The sequence below is a fragment of the Scyliorhinus torazame genome, chromosome 20 (assembly GCF_047496885.1).
Source record: "Scyliorhinus torazame isolate Kashiwa2021f chromosome 20, sScyTor2.1, whole genome shotgun sequence".
Lineage (NCBI taxonomy): Eukaryota > Metazoa > Chordata > Chondrichthyes > Carcharhiniformes > Scyliorhinidae > Scyliorhinus > Scyliorhinus torazame.
Genome location: NC_092726.1, coordinates 8665823 through 8682726, shown reverse-complemented (window position 1 = coordinate 8682726; position 16904 = coordinate 8665823). Strand labels below are relative to the sequence as shown.

The 16904-nt window shown below is 45.7% G+C and overlaps 1 protein-coding gene across 2 annotated transcripts in view; it reads right to left on the bottom strand.

Moving 5' to 3' along the window:
- LOC140396851 (rho GTPase-activating protein 25-like) overlaps positions 1-16672 on the bottom strand; it is a 54032-nt gene extending 37360 nt beyond the window's left edge. For both annotated transcript variants that reach the window (XM_072485627.1, XM_072485629.1), the window contains exon 1: positions 16317-16672. In XM_072485627.1, the coding sequence (XP_072341728.1) occupies positions 16317-16491 (175 nt within the window). In that variant the 5' untranslated portion in view covers positions 16492-16672. The remainder of the gene's footprint in view (positions 1-16316) is intronic.
- Between the last annotated feature and the right edge of the window lie 232 nt (positions 16673-16904).

Sequence of the window (16904 nt, the reverse complement as noted above, 5' to 3'; positions counted from 1 at the left end):
CGGTTATTGGTTATGTTTAGTTACCAATCAGGGATGTCTTGCATCGCTCAAGAGTATTAATTGCTGACAAAGAAATGTTTAGCCGATGTTCCTTTTAGTTTGTTACACTCAAAGTCTTAAATCTTGAAATCCTGCTGCGTGATTTCTTTTTCAAAGCCTGCCACTGGGAATTCAAATCTCTTTTAGCAAGTTATCAGTCCCTATGGCGTTTGGAACACAGTCTTGCAAACGGTCCTCAACCTTTGGCAGTAAGATGTCCCTGGGTCCCGCAGTACACTGACACTGGGTGTACGGGCTGACACATGAACTCGGATACATACTGGAGGGTCATCATTGCCTGTAGACTGACACCCCAGCATGGGTGATGACCAGAGTGAGGGGGGCCAGCATTAAATAACAAGTGTTCAGCAGATGCTGTGACGATATGCATGAAGCAGTTCTGTACATCATGTTAATGCATGACCTCCGACCACCAGGTGGCAGTGTAAACCCACCACAAGACCATGTGGCTGGGGAGTTGGGAGCAGGTCGTGCTGAGGGATAGATATATTTTGCCGTCGCTCTACAATAGTCAGTTAGTGTTAGTAGTTTATTATTCTATTTATTCTAGTTATCTTTATCAAGTAGTTGTTCGATAATAAATTATTTAAACTAGATGTTCTGCAGTTCATCATTTACTTTGGCCAGTCTACAGACATGACAGATGCAAATTGTCCAAATACATCATTGCACTAACTTGATTGCAGTCATATACTTCTCTTGCACTGTGTGAATATATCCAATCATTTGCGCATTGGAGTGTGTGTGGTGCATGTTGGGATACTACTTCTGAGAGTAATTCATCATGATTACTATGTCAAGGTCCTCCTGTTAGTATTTAATCTTACTGGAACGAATGGCGCTGAATAACAGGTACAGTCAGCACCCAAAGTATCGCCTCTCCAGGAAACCAGGGGCTGGTTTAGCTCACGGGGCTAAATCGCTGGCTTTTAAAGCAGGCCAAGGCAGGCCAGCAGCACGGTTCAATTCCCGTACCAGCCTCCCCGAACAGGCGCCGGACTGTGGTGACTAGGGGCTCTTCACAGAAACTTCATTGAAGCCTACTCGTGACAATAAGCGATTTTCATTTCTCGTTTTGAGGTTCTCCCTCGCATGGCTTCCTACCACTCCTGCCTCTCCATGTCTTTCTGCACTCCAGCAGCAGGTAGCTGAAAGACTACCTGCACACCCATGGGGCTGGCCAGTGAACTCAATCTTGAGCTGAATTTAATGTGGGTTCCGGGATTCCCTTGCGCCTCTCTCACGCTGAACACCGTGCTGATTCTTCACAATCTCTTCCTCTGTAATATTGGTCAAGACTTTGCAAAGCTTCCATTGTCAAGCAGGCCCAAATAGTGAAGACATGCGTTGGAAAGGAGCGGGAGTGTGTTGTGCGTTCAGCCGGGGATAAAGGCCTTCCTTTAGAAGTGCCGGAGGGAGATCTCAGAGGGGCTGAATGAAAATGGGAATATGGGGACTGTTTCTCACTGAACGTTGTAGCAGCTGCTTCAACATTGCAGTGTTATCACAAAGCCACATCCTGTTACAAAACCGCCCTACTGTTGATTCACAGGTCGAAACACTCAACGGCTTCTGCAAACAAAACGCGTCTCGCCAGCTGCTCCTCACTGTCTTGCAGCTGGAGGGCCAAAGTAATTTTCGGAAATCACCTGATTTTTATCCCCCCCCCCCGCGTGAGTCACGCACCTTTATCGGGCCAGGAATGGAGGTCAGAAATGACAGCTCGCTGGTGGGAAGGGGAAAACACCACTGCATCTTCAGCAAGGGGTTTTTTGCAATCATCGGCAGTACAAAGCACTTGGAGAGTGTTTGACATATTGGGGCAAAATGTAAATCCAAGAATTTTTGAATGCATCTATTTTTGTAAGAGTTTTATCCACTTTTGCAAATAATCCAACAAACCTTCAAACAAACTGGTACAGTGCAGAACATTTACTTCTGCGTTCATAGATACAGGGAAGGAGAGGGGTGGGGGGGGGGGGTGCCAAAACATTAGTTCTTCATCTTAATGCCTCCAACCATGCAACAGATAAGCTAGAGGAGGGGGAAGTGGATAAGGCAATGTAAACATGGTATAATGAAGTAATAAGACACCTTCATGTATGGACAATTCAATGCTACATGACTTATGTAAAACCTGGGAGGAGCATGTTAGACACAGCGGAGATGAGACATTTGAGATAGTGGCCCCACACATTTCAGTATTCGATGTCCCCAGCCACTCCTTTTTAAAAAAATATCTGCAACTTTGAGACTTAAGAGTCCGGAAGCCAGGAACTCTATCCGGCTGCGTTCCAAGATGACTTTATGCCAGTTTTGAATTGAAGAACACTTGTCACTAATCCAGGAGCAGAGGACATTTTTCCACGGCACAAGGGTTCGGATATGACACCGCCTTTGCGCACGAACGCCAAAAATTCTCTTATGTAGGAGCCCCAGAATTAGGAACAAAGGATGAAATTCGAAGACCACACCGAATATCCTCTCAAGCTCTTTAGGTCCAACAGGCCAATCGGGTTGAATTTTGACTCAGTACCCCACACACTGTATGTGGTTACCCGTGGCTTCCTGGCACTTCAGGCACAGTAGCAGAATCAAACCAGTGTCTCAAGCTGGCTGTGATATGCGGATGGTGCAATAATTTGAAATGAGCCCCCTTCGTTCTTTTACATCCCAAAATTTTATTGGCTTTTTCCCATATACTTCCCCAGGTCTCCTCATCAATATTGACTGGCAAGTCTTTCTCCCAAGACCGCAAAGTTCCTAATATACTTACATAGGATCTAGGACAGAAAGTGTCATTCAACCTGCTGATTTCATTGCTCAGATTCAGGGAGACGGAAGCATCAAGAAGCATAGTTGTCTTATTAAGGATCAAGTCTCTAAGTTGCCGATGTTTAAAGAAGGAGCGTCTCAGGATATCAAATTCCTGGCATCAAACGATGACAGGGAAGCACCACAGAACTTGTACCTGGGCCGCCAAAGGCCTCTATCCCTCCAGATATCAAATCCATGGTACATGAGACCTGGTGGGTAATCCGGATTTCCCTGAATGGGGGAGAGAGTGGACGTTAAAACTGATGGACCATCCTCCACGCTTTAAGAGGGCTGATAATTATAGGGTTCTCACACTTGACGGCCCAGCATTGAAATCCCTGTAAGTATACAGACTGGTCTGCCTCAATATCGAGCCAAATCGAGGAGGGGGTCCTCTCTGACATTAAAGACCGAAGATGAGAGGCTAATTGGTCCATTTTAATATTCGGCTCCCTCCCCCTCGCCCCTTGGAGCTGGGGAGCTACAACTCGGGCAACTTCAAGCGAGGTTCCTTGTTAGTCCACACAAACAAACTAAAGATCCCATTAATTTCCTTTTCGGGGGGAATTTGCCCCAGAGAACTGCTTAGAGGAGAGGGGATGTGGTGGTATGTATTGGGGGTAATACGGTACACCATGGATGCCGAGGAGCTATTGGAGGACAGATGCTGGGTCCCGATTGGATCAGCCGCCTACTGGGCTCCACCCAGATAGGAGGTGTATGAGAACCCTGTTTACTCCCCGCAGCTGCATTCTGTGACTGAGCTGCTGGGGAACAAGTCTGAACAAGTCTGCTCAATAAAGCCTCGATTGAAGTTCTCTACGTCTCGCCTCGTGTGTGATCGATGGTGCTACAGGGGATAACCAGGTAAGTGAACCCTGAGGGGGCCCACCTAAATGGGAAATTAGATAAGGGGGTGGTTTCACTCTTAAGCCCACCTGTTGGGCGTAGCCTCATACTTTGTAAAACTAATTTTATAACCCGAACAAAGACCACCACGTCAATAAGAGCGGGAACAGAAACATGCGGCCTAGACACAAACAGCAACATGTCAAGTGTGTTCTTATGGTGCTTCTCTGCACAATGTAGCCCAAAAACTGAAGGATCCTGTTTAACTGTCTCCACCAGGGGCTCTATGGCAACAATACTGAGAATACTTGCCTCGTCCCTCACTGGAGTTTAAACCTCACCAGACCTAAAACCGCCCATAAGCACTGCCATCAGGGGGCGCAAACAAATCACCTGTACCCTCTTCGCATACTCCCCTCCCAACCCAAATCTCTGCAGCGTGTAAAATAAATAATTCCACTCTGCCCGGTCAAAAAGCTTTCCACGTGCCTGAGGAGATCACTAACCCATCTAACGCCTGGTTTAGAAAGACCCAAGGAACGTCCAATAATCTCCTGACATTGTTACGAGAGTCCCGGCCTTTCATGAACCTCGTCTGATCGCCCTGGATGATGAGCGGGAGAATTCCCTCTCAACTCTGCGCTAACACTTTAGACAACAATTTCAAATCTACATTCAGGGGCGGCATTGGCCTACCGGAAGCACACTCCTCTTCAGGATTCTTCCCTTCCCTGGGAATAAAGGAAGCATTCACTTCACGGTGTGTCTGCAAAAGTGAGTGACTACGTTGGCCAATCAGCTGATCCATGAGCAAGTCTTTAAATTCCTTGTAAAATTCACATCCCAAACCATCAGGCCCTGGGGCCTTACCAAGGTGGAGTTCCCTCATGGCCAAACCCCTTTCGAAATAGGAGCTTTCATCCAAACTCCCACCCTTGGTCCTCGGAGGTTGTTGGGAGCTTAAAGGAAGATAGGACGATCTCGATAAGTGTCAATGCATCCACAGACTGGCCCATTTTGTATAAGTCAGCATAGAAACCCTTACATGCTTTGTTGTTGCCCTCTGTTTTATCATTCTATTACCCTTGGAACCCAGCACTGAGGGAGGTAGTCCTGGAGTTGGCCTTGTGGCCAGGTATTGATTCTGCTTGTTCCCGAACTCGTACAACTTTTATTTCGCAAATCTTAAACTCCTCACAGTCCGCTGAGTCAGACTGTCCGTGTGGAGTTTGCACATTCTCCCCGTGTCTGCGTGGGTTTCGCCCCCACAACCCAAAAGGTGTGCAGGGTTGGTGGATTGGCCGCGCTAAATTGCCCCTTAATTGGAAAAAAATGAATTGGGTACTCTAAATTATTTTTTTAAAAAGAGAAAAAGATCAAATTCCATCTGAAAGTATGTAGCAAAGGGTTTAACCCCGAGCAAAGATGGGTCAAATCTCCAGGACCCAGGAGGCCATCGAGTGCAGGATTTGTCTTGCCAAGACACCAGCCAGATTATCCAAAAGTCTTATCGGATATCACCCTGGGTGTCGCAGGATAAATGTATGTTCTCAGAACGTACTATTGAGTATTCACTCCCGGATTAGCTAAGTATGTGCCGCGCAAACACAATAAATGAAGGGTTAAAAGGTGAGTGGTGCCAGAGCCCGTGGAAACGCTGCTCTTCCCGAGCATCATGTGATCTCCTCCTCCTTCCCCCCCCCCTCAGAATCCTTGTTAACACACACTGTGCCACCCCCAAGCAATCGTCCCTCTAAATTTCCCATGTTGCCCCCCAGCGTGTTTGCAACATGAGTGAATACCACACACCCCGTGTAGTTCAGGGGGGAGCATGGCCCTCCGGTAATGGTAGCCGTTTCATGATTGATGGCGAGAGTGCTATTCTGTGTAAGCGGGGCAGGAACGGTCTTATTTAAGGTTGGGCGTCATGCCTTTTAGGGTTGGGACAGGGTCTCTCGGTGCTGTTCAGCATTGCCGGGGGCAATTTATCCCTCACACTGAGCAAGGACAAGTACTGATTTAAGAAAGAGTTGGCCAAAGAGGTACTTTGAAGGACTTGAGTCATTGTTGGAACTCAGGAAACATAGGGGCAAATTTTCACACATTGAAGTAATGGTGGCCAGATGTTGGCAGGTTGTTGGCTGTGGGGTCGACTGGGGAGAACGGCCAGCACCTCTTCGCGGGGTGAGGGTGGGATCTTTCGGGTTTAACTGGGATTAACCTCTCACGCAAAGAACATTTCATACATGGATGGTTCGACTCAAATTATGTGGGTGAGCGTCGATCTTCATTGAAAATGTATTGCAGCCAACCCAGGGCATTGTGTCTCTGCAGCACAGGGTGATTAGAAATGTGACGATCACAAGACAAGTGGTGATGAGGTTGACCATTCAGTCATCCCGAAATGTTCACCTTTGGCCAAAGAGCTACATCTCTCTCTTTGTGAAGACGTACTTGGTATCGGTTAACTTTCACCCAGTTTCACCCTGAACTCGGCAGTGTTATTCCTGGATGAATGACCTGTCCCGGTCCCTCACTCTCCCGGTGCGCTATGTCATCCATCTGGAGCAACATTCAGCCTCATCATCCAGGGGGACACCGGGGTCACCGCCAATGCCAAGATTGGGGGAAGCATCATTGGAATTAATTTCCTCTGCGCATCCTTCCAGTTCACTTCCCACAGTGAGTTCCTGATCCTCACCATGTTCTGGGTGAACAAACCTCCCCATCGAATCCTCTCCAATCCTATCACCTTATCCCCTAAATCTGTGCGCGTGGGCGTGAACCCTTCAAACAGACGGAAAATAGGACCTTCATACCTACTCTGTTGTCATGACGATTAGAAACTGGAACTGAGGAAGAGCTACCTACAAATTTGCCAGCTAAGCACAGACATATATATTTTTTCATTTTTCCAATTAAGGGGCAATTTAGTGTGGCCAATCCACCTACGCTGCACATCTTTGGGTTGTTGGGGGTGTGACCCACGCAGACAAGGGGAGAATGTGCAAACTCCATACGGACAAAAGCACAGACATACTGAACTCTCTTTAAAAAATAACTTTTAAAAAACATATACAAGAAAAGACACTGATCAAAAATTGGCTGCCACAAGTCACCTGATACTCTAACAATCAGAATGTCTCTGCAAAGCTACTATGTGAATTGAACTGGGGACCTGTAACAGGAAAGATAATTAATCTATCCAAGCTTCCCTCATAAATGACAACATCCTCGCAAATTCCCTTCCCTCCCTTTCTCGTGCAATCTAATTTTTGAAGTGTGATGACCAGTACTCCAGGCAGTATTCAAGTTGTGGGCCACTCTCGGTTTTCTTTTTTTTTCAGCTGTAACATAACCTCCCTGCTCTCATATTCAATGCCTCCGCTAATAAAGACAAGTATTACCCAAGGAAAGAGAAAATGCTGGAAAATCTCAGCAGGTCTGGCAGCATCATTAGGGAGAGAAAAGAGCTAACGTTTCGAGACCGATGACTCTTTGTCAAAAGCTTTGTCGAAAGTATTGCCCAAGCCTTACTGACCACATGACTCACCTATCCAACCACCTTGAAGAAGACCTTGGTTCTCAGTCTGGCGGTGGGACTTTGGCTGGTGAGCTGGGGTTCCGATTCTCAAATGCCATCTAATTGACACTTGCCATTGCCCCTCTACGGTGCCGAAATCTGAACATGCTTAACCCGTCAAACTGAACAAAAGGATTGCTGGGCGAGGCGATTGCAGAGATGGACTGTGGAGGGACGAAGACCAGGATTTTGAATTGACTGCAGTTGGGAGCCGGGACGCGATGCGTACGTTAGTGAGGATGGGATTGAAGGGTTTTCGTGCGCAGCAGAACTAATGGCGGGAGATGGGCAGGGAGAGCATTGGATCAGGGTCGGGGAGTCTGGCTGTGACAGCCTTTTGGCGCTGACGGTTTTATCAAACAATGCTCAGGAGTGTTGGGCCTGGTGGAGAGGAGACAGGTTGAGGAATAGGAAGAGTTCCAGGAGACAGACAGCAAATTCGTCAGAACACACATACACACACGTGCAACGAGAGTTACACAAAGATGTTCAAAGCTTCTCCACCTGTAGTTTTCCACTTCAGAAAAGTGGAACAGGAATCTGAAAGTGCTGGAAATAAAGGAATGTAAATATTTGGAACTATTTGCAGTGCACACTTCCCAACCTGATATGCGACCTCCGCAAAGCCATCCGAGATGCCAAGAGAGAATATCAAACCAAGCTAGAGTCACAGACAGAGTCTCGGCGGTTGTGGCAAGGACTAAAGAACATAACGGGCTACAAAGCGAAGCCGAACAGTATCTCTGACAGCAGCACACCCCTCCCCGATGAACTCAATGCATTCTATGCTCGGTTCGAGCAGGCAACCAACAATCCGCTGGCGAGTACCCCAGCAGCCCATAATTCACCCATACCCACCATCACAGCTTCCGAAGTCAGATTGGCCTTCCTGAAAGTGAACCCTCAGAAGGCGACGGGCCCAGACGGGATCCCTGGTCGTGCACTCAGAGTCTGCGCGGACCAGCTGGCAGAGGTATTCACGGTCATCTTTAACCTGTCCCTACTCCACTCCGAGGTCCCCATCTGCTTCAAGACCACCATCATACCGGTGCCAAAGAAGAACCAGGCAACATGCCTCAATGACTACCAACCAGTGGCCCTGACTTCAGTCGCAATGAAGTGCTTCGAGAGGTTGATCATGAAGCGCATCACCTCCATACTCCCAGAACGCCTTGATCCACTGCAATTCGCATACCGGTGCAACCGGTCCACATCAGACACCATTTCCCTGGCCCTACACTCATCCCCAGAGCATCTCGAAAACAAGGACTCCGACATTAGACTCCTATTTATTGACTACAGCTCCGCCTTCAACAACCTAATCCCAGCCAAGCTCATATCAAAGCTCCAAAACCTAGGACTTGGCTCCCCACTCTGCAACTGGATCCTCGATTTTCTGACCAACAGACCACAATCAGTAAGAATGAACAACAACACCTCCTCCACAATAGTCCTCAACACCGGCACCCCGCAAGGCTGCGTACTTAGCCCCCTACTCTACTCCCTGTACACACACAACTGCGTGGCAAAACTTGGTTCCAACTCCATCTGCAAGTTTGCTGACGATACGACCATAGTGGGCCGGATCTCGAATAACGATGAGTCCGAATACAGGAGGGAGATAGAGAACCTAGTGGAGTGGTGTAGCGACAATAATCTCTCCCTCAATGTCACCAAAACTAAAGAGCTGGTCATTGACTTCAGGAAGCAAAGTACTGTACACACCCCTGTCAGCATCAACGGGGCCGAGGTGGAGATGGTTAGCAGTTTCAAATTCCTAGGGGTGCACATCTCCAAAAATCTGTCCTGGTCCACCCACGTCGACGCTACCACCAAGAAAGCACAACAGCGCCTATACTTCCTCAGGAGACTAAGGAAATTCGGCATGTCCACATTGACTCTTACCAACTTTTACAGATGCACCATAGAAAGCATCCTATCAGGCTGCATCACAGCCTGGTATGGCAACTGCTCGGCCCAGGACCGCAAGAAACTTCAGAGAGTCGTGAACACCGCCCAGTCCATCACACGAACCTGCCTCCCATCCATTGACTCTGTCTACACCTCCCGCTGCCTGGGGAAAGCGGGCAGTATAATCAAAGACCCCTCCCACCCGGCTTACTCACTCTTCCAACCTCTTCCATCGGGCAGGAGATACAGAAGTCTGAGAACACGCACGGACAGACTCAAAAACAGCTTCTTCCCCACTGTTACCGGACTCCTAAATGACCCTCTTATGGACTGACCTCATTAACACTACACCCTGTATGCTTCATCCGATGCCAGTGTTATGTAGTTACATTGTATATGTTGTGTTGCCCTATTATTTATTTTCTTTTATTCACTTTTCTTCTCATGTACTTAATGATCTGTTGAGCTGCTCGCAGAAAAATACTTTTCCCTGTACCTTGGTACACGTGACAATAAACAAATCCAATCCAATGTGGTTCTTATTTAGGTACAAATTATCACAAATTAAAAGGGAGGTGGCTAAAGAGCATACACACGCTGCACACTCATCATGAGCTATCTTCTTTGTAATATTCTGTAAGGGTCCTTCCTGTTTGTTCCGTTTCCCCTTTAATTTTGCCGTTATCATTTTGACCCGTGGATGATTAATGAACATGTGTCTTTAGGTCAAGCAGCAGAATTCAGAAGTTACCGGAGTGAGAATACCCAGTTCCTGCTGGTTTGAACAGGAAGCTCCAGATATGTCGGCACCAGAGGAGGAGCTGGGGTGTCACTCAGTTTGATTGGGTGGCTGGTGGCCAATGGCTGGGCCCAAAAGGCCGGACTGTGCCCGGGTGGTGATTTGATCCGTTCCCGGTGGAATGCTTTTCAGGGTCTCGAGGAGTTTCAGTTTGACCCCCCGGCAGCTGAGAAGGAAGATCCCGCTCTCGTCCCTCCATGTTGCCCTCAGAAAGCCTGTGGGTGTCGTATTTCTGAACCTGCAGAGTACCCCAATGAATCTGTCTTCAGGAAAGCCAGGACAGGCTGCAAAGACCAGAACTTGCTGCTCTCTATCTGGATGTGACTGCTGTACCTCTGACATTGCAGAGAACCTGGATGAATACATCTACAGAGGATCAGTACTGCCACCTCTGCTCTTTGTAATATATAGAAATGAAAAAAATGAAAATCGCTTATTGTCACAAGTAGGCTTCAAATGAAGTTACTGTGAAAAGCCGCTAGTCACCACATTCCGGCGCCTGTTCGGGGAGGTTGGTACGGGAATTGAACCGTGCTGCTGGCCTGCCTTGGTCTGCTTTCAAAGCCAGTGATTTAGCCCTGTGCTAAACCAAATGACTTGGAAGAAAACGTAGCGGGTCTGATTAGCAAATTTGCGGGTGATACTAAGATTGCAAGAGTTGGGGATAGTGATGAAGATTGTCAGAGAATACAACAGGATATCGGTAGGCTGCAAAATTGGTAGATGGAATTTAACCCGGACAAATGCGAGGTGATGCATTTTGGTTAATTCAATTCAGGTGGGAGCTATAAAATAAATGGCAGGACCATTAAGAGCGTAGAGACACAGAGATCTGGGGTGCAGATCCTTCAAAGTAGCCGCACAGGTGGAAATGGTGGTAAAGAAAGCAGATGGCGTGCTTGCCTTCATAGGATGGGGGATCGAATATAAAAGCTCAAATTACGTTTCAGTAAAATACATATATTTTTAAATTTAGAGTACCCAATTAATTTTTCCAATTAAGGGGCAATTTAGCATGGCCAATCCACCTACCCTGCACATCTTTTTGTGTTGTGGAGGCGAAACCCACGCAGACACGGGGAAAATAGGCAAACTCCACACGGACAGTGACCCAGAGCCGGGATTGAACCTGGGACCTCGGCGCCATGAGGCAGCAGGGATAACCACTGTGCCACCGCGCTGCCCTACGTTACAGTGAGATAGAACGTTGGTTCGGACACATTTGGAATACTGTGTCTAATTCTGGTCACCGTACTACCAGAAGGACGTGGAGGCTTTGGAGAGAGTACAGAAAAGGTTTACCAGGATGTTGCCTGGTATGGAGGGTATTAGGTATGAGGAGAGATTGAATAAACTGGGATTGTTCTCCCCAGAGAGATGGAGGCTGAGGGGCGACCTGATAGAAGTTTATAAAACTATTGGGGGAAGAGAAAGGGTGAACAGTTGGAGGCTTTTTCCCAGGGCGGAAATGACAATTACAAGGGGGCACAGGTTCAAGGTGAGGGGGGTTAGGATCAGTGGAGGTGTGTGGGGGAAGTATTTAACACAGAGGGTGGTGATGCCCTGGAATGCACGGCCAAGTGAGCTGGTTGAGGCTGATACGTTAGTGATCTTTAAGATTTATCTGGATAGACACATGAACAGACGGGGTATAGAAGGATACAGGCGCTTGGTCTAGATAGGACACGTGATCGACGCAGGCTTGGAGGGCCGAAAGGCCTGTTCCTGTGTTGTGTTGTTTTTTGTCCTATTACAGGTTTGCAGACAGAGACTTTAACGTACAAGTTTGCTGTGAAGGAAAGTTTGCTAAAAAACATCATCTGAAACAAAAACTATTTTTCCCCTTTTCCACTTTTCTGTGTTTGTCTGTCTTGTGTGTGTGTGTAGAGGGTGGGGGAGGCAATTTAAAGTGGGGAGTTAGGAATTAGTTAATAGTGAACCATTTGTATTTTCTTCGTTGTTCATCATATTTCTTGTTATAAATAAACGGTATTTGTGTTTAGACTTACAAACCAGGTGACTGTAATTATTGGCTCGCCAAGGGCCAAAGGCTTCGGGTATTTTGAGAAGAATTATTGGTGAATTCACTTGTGTTGTGACTCCGGGGCAATTGGGGCTGGAATTGATCACACACTAGCCCAGGGTGTTGTAACAATTAACAATTATACACATCACACGCTGTTCGGTTTGTAATATTCACATTTATACACATCACATGCTGTTCCGTTTGTAATATTCACATTGATACACATCATACACTATTCTGTCTGTAATATTCACATTGATACACATCACACACTATTGTGTCTGCAATATTCACATTGATACACATCACACACTATTCTGTCTGTAATATTCACATTGATACACATCACACACTATTCAGTCTGTAATATTCACATTAATATACATCACACACTATTGTGTCTGTGATATTGACATTGATACACAGCACACACTATTCTGTCTGTAATATTCACATTGACACACATCACACACTATTCAGTCTGTAATATTCACATTGATACACATCACACACTATTCAGTCTGTAATATTCACATTAATACACATCACACACTATTCAGTTTGTAATATTCACATTAATACACATCACACACTATTGTGTCTGTAATATTCACATTGATACACATCACACACTATTGTTTCTGTAATATTCACATTGATACACATCACACACTATTCAGTCTGTAATATTCACATTGACACACATCAGACACTATTCAGTCTGTAATATTCACATTAATATACATCACACACTATTGTGTCTGTGATATTGACATTGATACACAGCACACACTATTCTGTCTGTAATATTCACATTGACACACATCACACACTATTCAGTCTGTAATATTCACATTGATACACATCACACACTATTCAGTCTGTAATATTCACATTAATACACATCACACACTATTCAGTTTGTAATATTCACATTAATACACATCACACACTATTGTGTCTGTAATATTCACATTGATACACATCACACACTATTGTTTCTGTAATATTCACATTGATACACATCACACACTATTCAGTCTGTAATATTCACATTGACACACATCAGACACTATTCAGTCTGTAATATTCACATTGATACACATCACATACTATTCAGTCTGTAATATTCACATTGATACACATCACACACTATTCAGTCTGTAATATTCACATTGATACACATCACACACTATTCAGTCTGTAATATTCACATTGATACACATCACAAACTATTCAGTCTATAATATTCACATTGATACACATCACACACTATTCAGTTTGTAATATTCACACTAATACACATCACACACTATTGTGTCTGTAATATTCACATTGATACACATCACACACTATTATTTCTGTAATATTCACATTGATACACATCACACACTATTCAGTCTGTAATATTCACATTGATACACATCGCACACTATTCTGTCTGTAATATTCACATTGACACACATCACACACTATTCAGTCTGTAATATTCACATTGATACACATCACATGCTATTCAGTCTGTAATATTCACATTGATACACATCACATACTATTCAGTCTGTAATATTCACATTGATACACATCGGACACTATTCTGTCTGTGATATTGACATTGATACACATCGCACACTATTGTGTCTGTAATATTCACATTGATACACATCGCACACTATTCTGTCTGTAATATTCACATTGATACATATCACACACTATTGTGTTTGTAATATTCACATTGATACACATCATACACTATTCAGTCTGTAATATTCACATTGATACACACCACACACTATTGTGTCTGCAATATTCACATTGATACACATCACACACTATTCTGTCTGTAATATTCACATTGACACACATCACACACTATTCAGTCTGTAATATTCACATTGATACACACCACACACTATTGTGTCTGTAATATTCACATTGATACACATCACACACTATTGTGTTTGTAATATTCACATTGATACACATCACACACTATTCTGTCTGTAATATTCACATTGATACACACCACACACTATTGTGTCTGTAATATTCACATTGATACACATGGCACACTATTGTGTCTGTAATATTCACATTGATGCACATCGCACACTATTGTGTCTGTAATATTCACATTGATATACATCACACACTATTCTGTCTGTAATATTCACATTGACACACATCACACACTATTCTGTCTGTGATAGTGACATTGATACACAGCACACACTATTCAGTCTGTAATATTCACATTGATATACAGCACACACTATTGTGTCTGTAATATTCACATTGATACACATCACACACTATTGTGTCTGTAATATTCACATTGATACACATCACACACTATTCTGTCTGTAATATTCACATTGATATACATCACACACTATTCTGTCTGTAATATTCACATTGACACACATCACACACTATTCTGTCTGTGATAGTGACATTGATACACAGCACACACTATTCAGTCTGTAATATTCACATTGATATACAGCACACACTATTGTGTCTGTAATATTCACATTGATACACATCGCACACTATTGTGTCTGTAATATTCACATTGATACACATCACACACTATTCTGTCTGTGATAGTGACATTGATACATATCGCACACTATTGTGTCTGTACTGCCCATATTTAATTAGGGACAGGAGTAGGCCATTCAGCCCCTCGAGCCTGCTTCACCATTCAACATAAGATCATGGCTGATCTGATGGCAACGTCAGCTCCGCATTTCTGCCTCCCTTCGATAACCTCTCACCCCCTTGTTAGTCAAGAATCTATCTGACTCCGCCTCAAAAATATTCAAAGGCTCTACTTCCGCCGCCTTTTGAGGAAGAGAGTTTTAGACTCTAGACCCTCTGAGAGAAAGAAATTCTCCTCATCTCTGTCTGAATTGTGCAACTCCTTATTGTTAAACATTGATACACATTTCTATTCATTGTACACCATTCCTCCTGTAATGTGTCCTCCTGTAATGTCCACATGTATACCCCGCTCCTGATACACAAGTACGACAAATTAAAGAGAAATTGCATCAGAACTTTCCTTCAATTTCATCAAGCACAAACAGACTTGTGGGGAGCCTTCCCTTTCTCTGTCTGACTCAATTTCTGTATTCTAAGAACAAAGAACAAAGAAAAGTACAGCACAGGAACAGGCCCTTCGGCCCTCCAAGCCTGTGCCGACCATGCTGCCCGACTAAACTACAATCTTCTACACTTCCTGGGTCCGTATCCCTCTATTCCCATCCTATTCATGTATTTGTCAAGATGCCCCTTAAATGTCACTATCGTCCCTGCTTCCACCACCTCCTCCGGTAGCGAGTTCCAGGCACCCACTACCCTCTGCGTAAAAAACTTGCCACGTACATCTCCTCTAAACCTAGCCCCTCGCACCTTAAACCTATGCCCCCTAGTAATTGACCCCTCTACCCTGGGGAAAAGCCTCTGACTATCCACTCTGTCTATGCCCCTCATAATTTTGTAGACCTCTATCAGGTCGCCCCTCAGCCTCCGTCGTTCCAGTGAGAACAAACCGAGTTTATTCAACCTCTCCTCATAGCTCCTCTCAGTTCTGTGTTGGAGGAGGGGGCGGGGGGGGGTTGTCGGGGGTTGGGTGGTGGGTCGGGAAACAAGGGTCTGATGTTAGGTACGAAGGTACCTCACTGTGGCAAACAACAGCAATAGGTGACCCAACAACCTCCAATCCTGTCTCACACACACACACATTTCCGGAAGTGGTCATCAAATCCCAAAAACCTTGAGTGTTGCTAGGGGCGGCGCAGTGGTTAGCACTGCTACCTTACGGCGCCGAGGATCCGGGTTCGATCCCGGCCCCGGGTCACCGTACGTGTGGAGTTTGCACATTCTCCCCGTGTCTGCGTGGGTCTCACCCCCACAACCCAAAGGTGTGCAGGGAAGGTGGAATGGCTACGCTAAAGTGCCCCCTAATTGGGAATAAAAAAGAATTGGGTCCTTGAAACGTTGAGTCCTGGTGGAGCAAGCCCTGGAATTCACTTCAACTCATGAACTGCAACTCTCCCCAGCCCCGTCGAGTCTCCCTCGGTATCTCCCCTGGCTTTCACACAGTGATTCAATTGGATGCAGGGGGCAGCACCCAGTGTCGGAAATCCGCGCACTTATCTTTCGAACTGGCCCCTAACCCGCACAGGCAGTCAAGCAAGCTGAAGGCAGGATAGCGCAGGGATGGACTCGGGGAGGTCCGACAACCACTCCCAATTGTACAGTACCTATTCGGCTGGCCTCTGTCCTCAGGGTGAATTCCCAGACGTTCCGAGGTAGTTTCAGTGACATGCTTTCCCTTTTCTGAATGGACGAGCCCTCGTCTTCGAGTCGAAAGCAGTTCTCTTCTGCGAAGTCTGCAGCTCCCCGGCTCAGCCTGTGCAACCGCCTGCCTACCCACATCCTCGTTCCTGTGTAACCCGCCTCTGACCAGCCTGTGCGCACGGAAGCAAGGTGCCTGCTCTGTCTTTCACTTCATGTATTTCTCTTGTCCTTTTGAAATGATTGGAGTGAGTTGCAGCCCAAGAGGTTTCTTCTCCGGCCTTGGAGCTCGGGTGTGTTCCCTCGTGGCCAGGTGGTCCTGTTTCGATTCCTGCAAGGCAAGTCACGCGACTCTGCAGATACGCAGCCAAGCTGGGTGCGTGTTTGGCATTTGTTGTGGAAAGACAACTAGATTATATCTAGCGTGTGCTCTGCCTGCACTTCCTTCACTCCCTCACCTATGCCAGTTGAAGCCTCTGTGCTGACTCTCAGTCTGACTACTTAAGGTTTCTGAATAGCATTGCAAACCTCAATAAGGATGGGGGAGAGAGGAG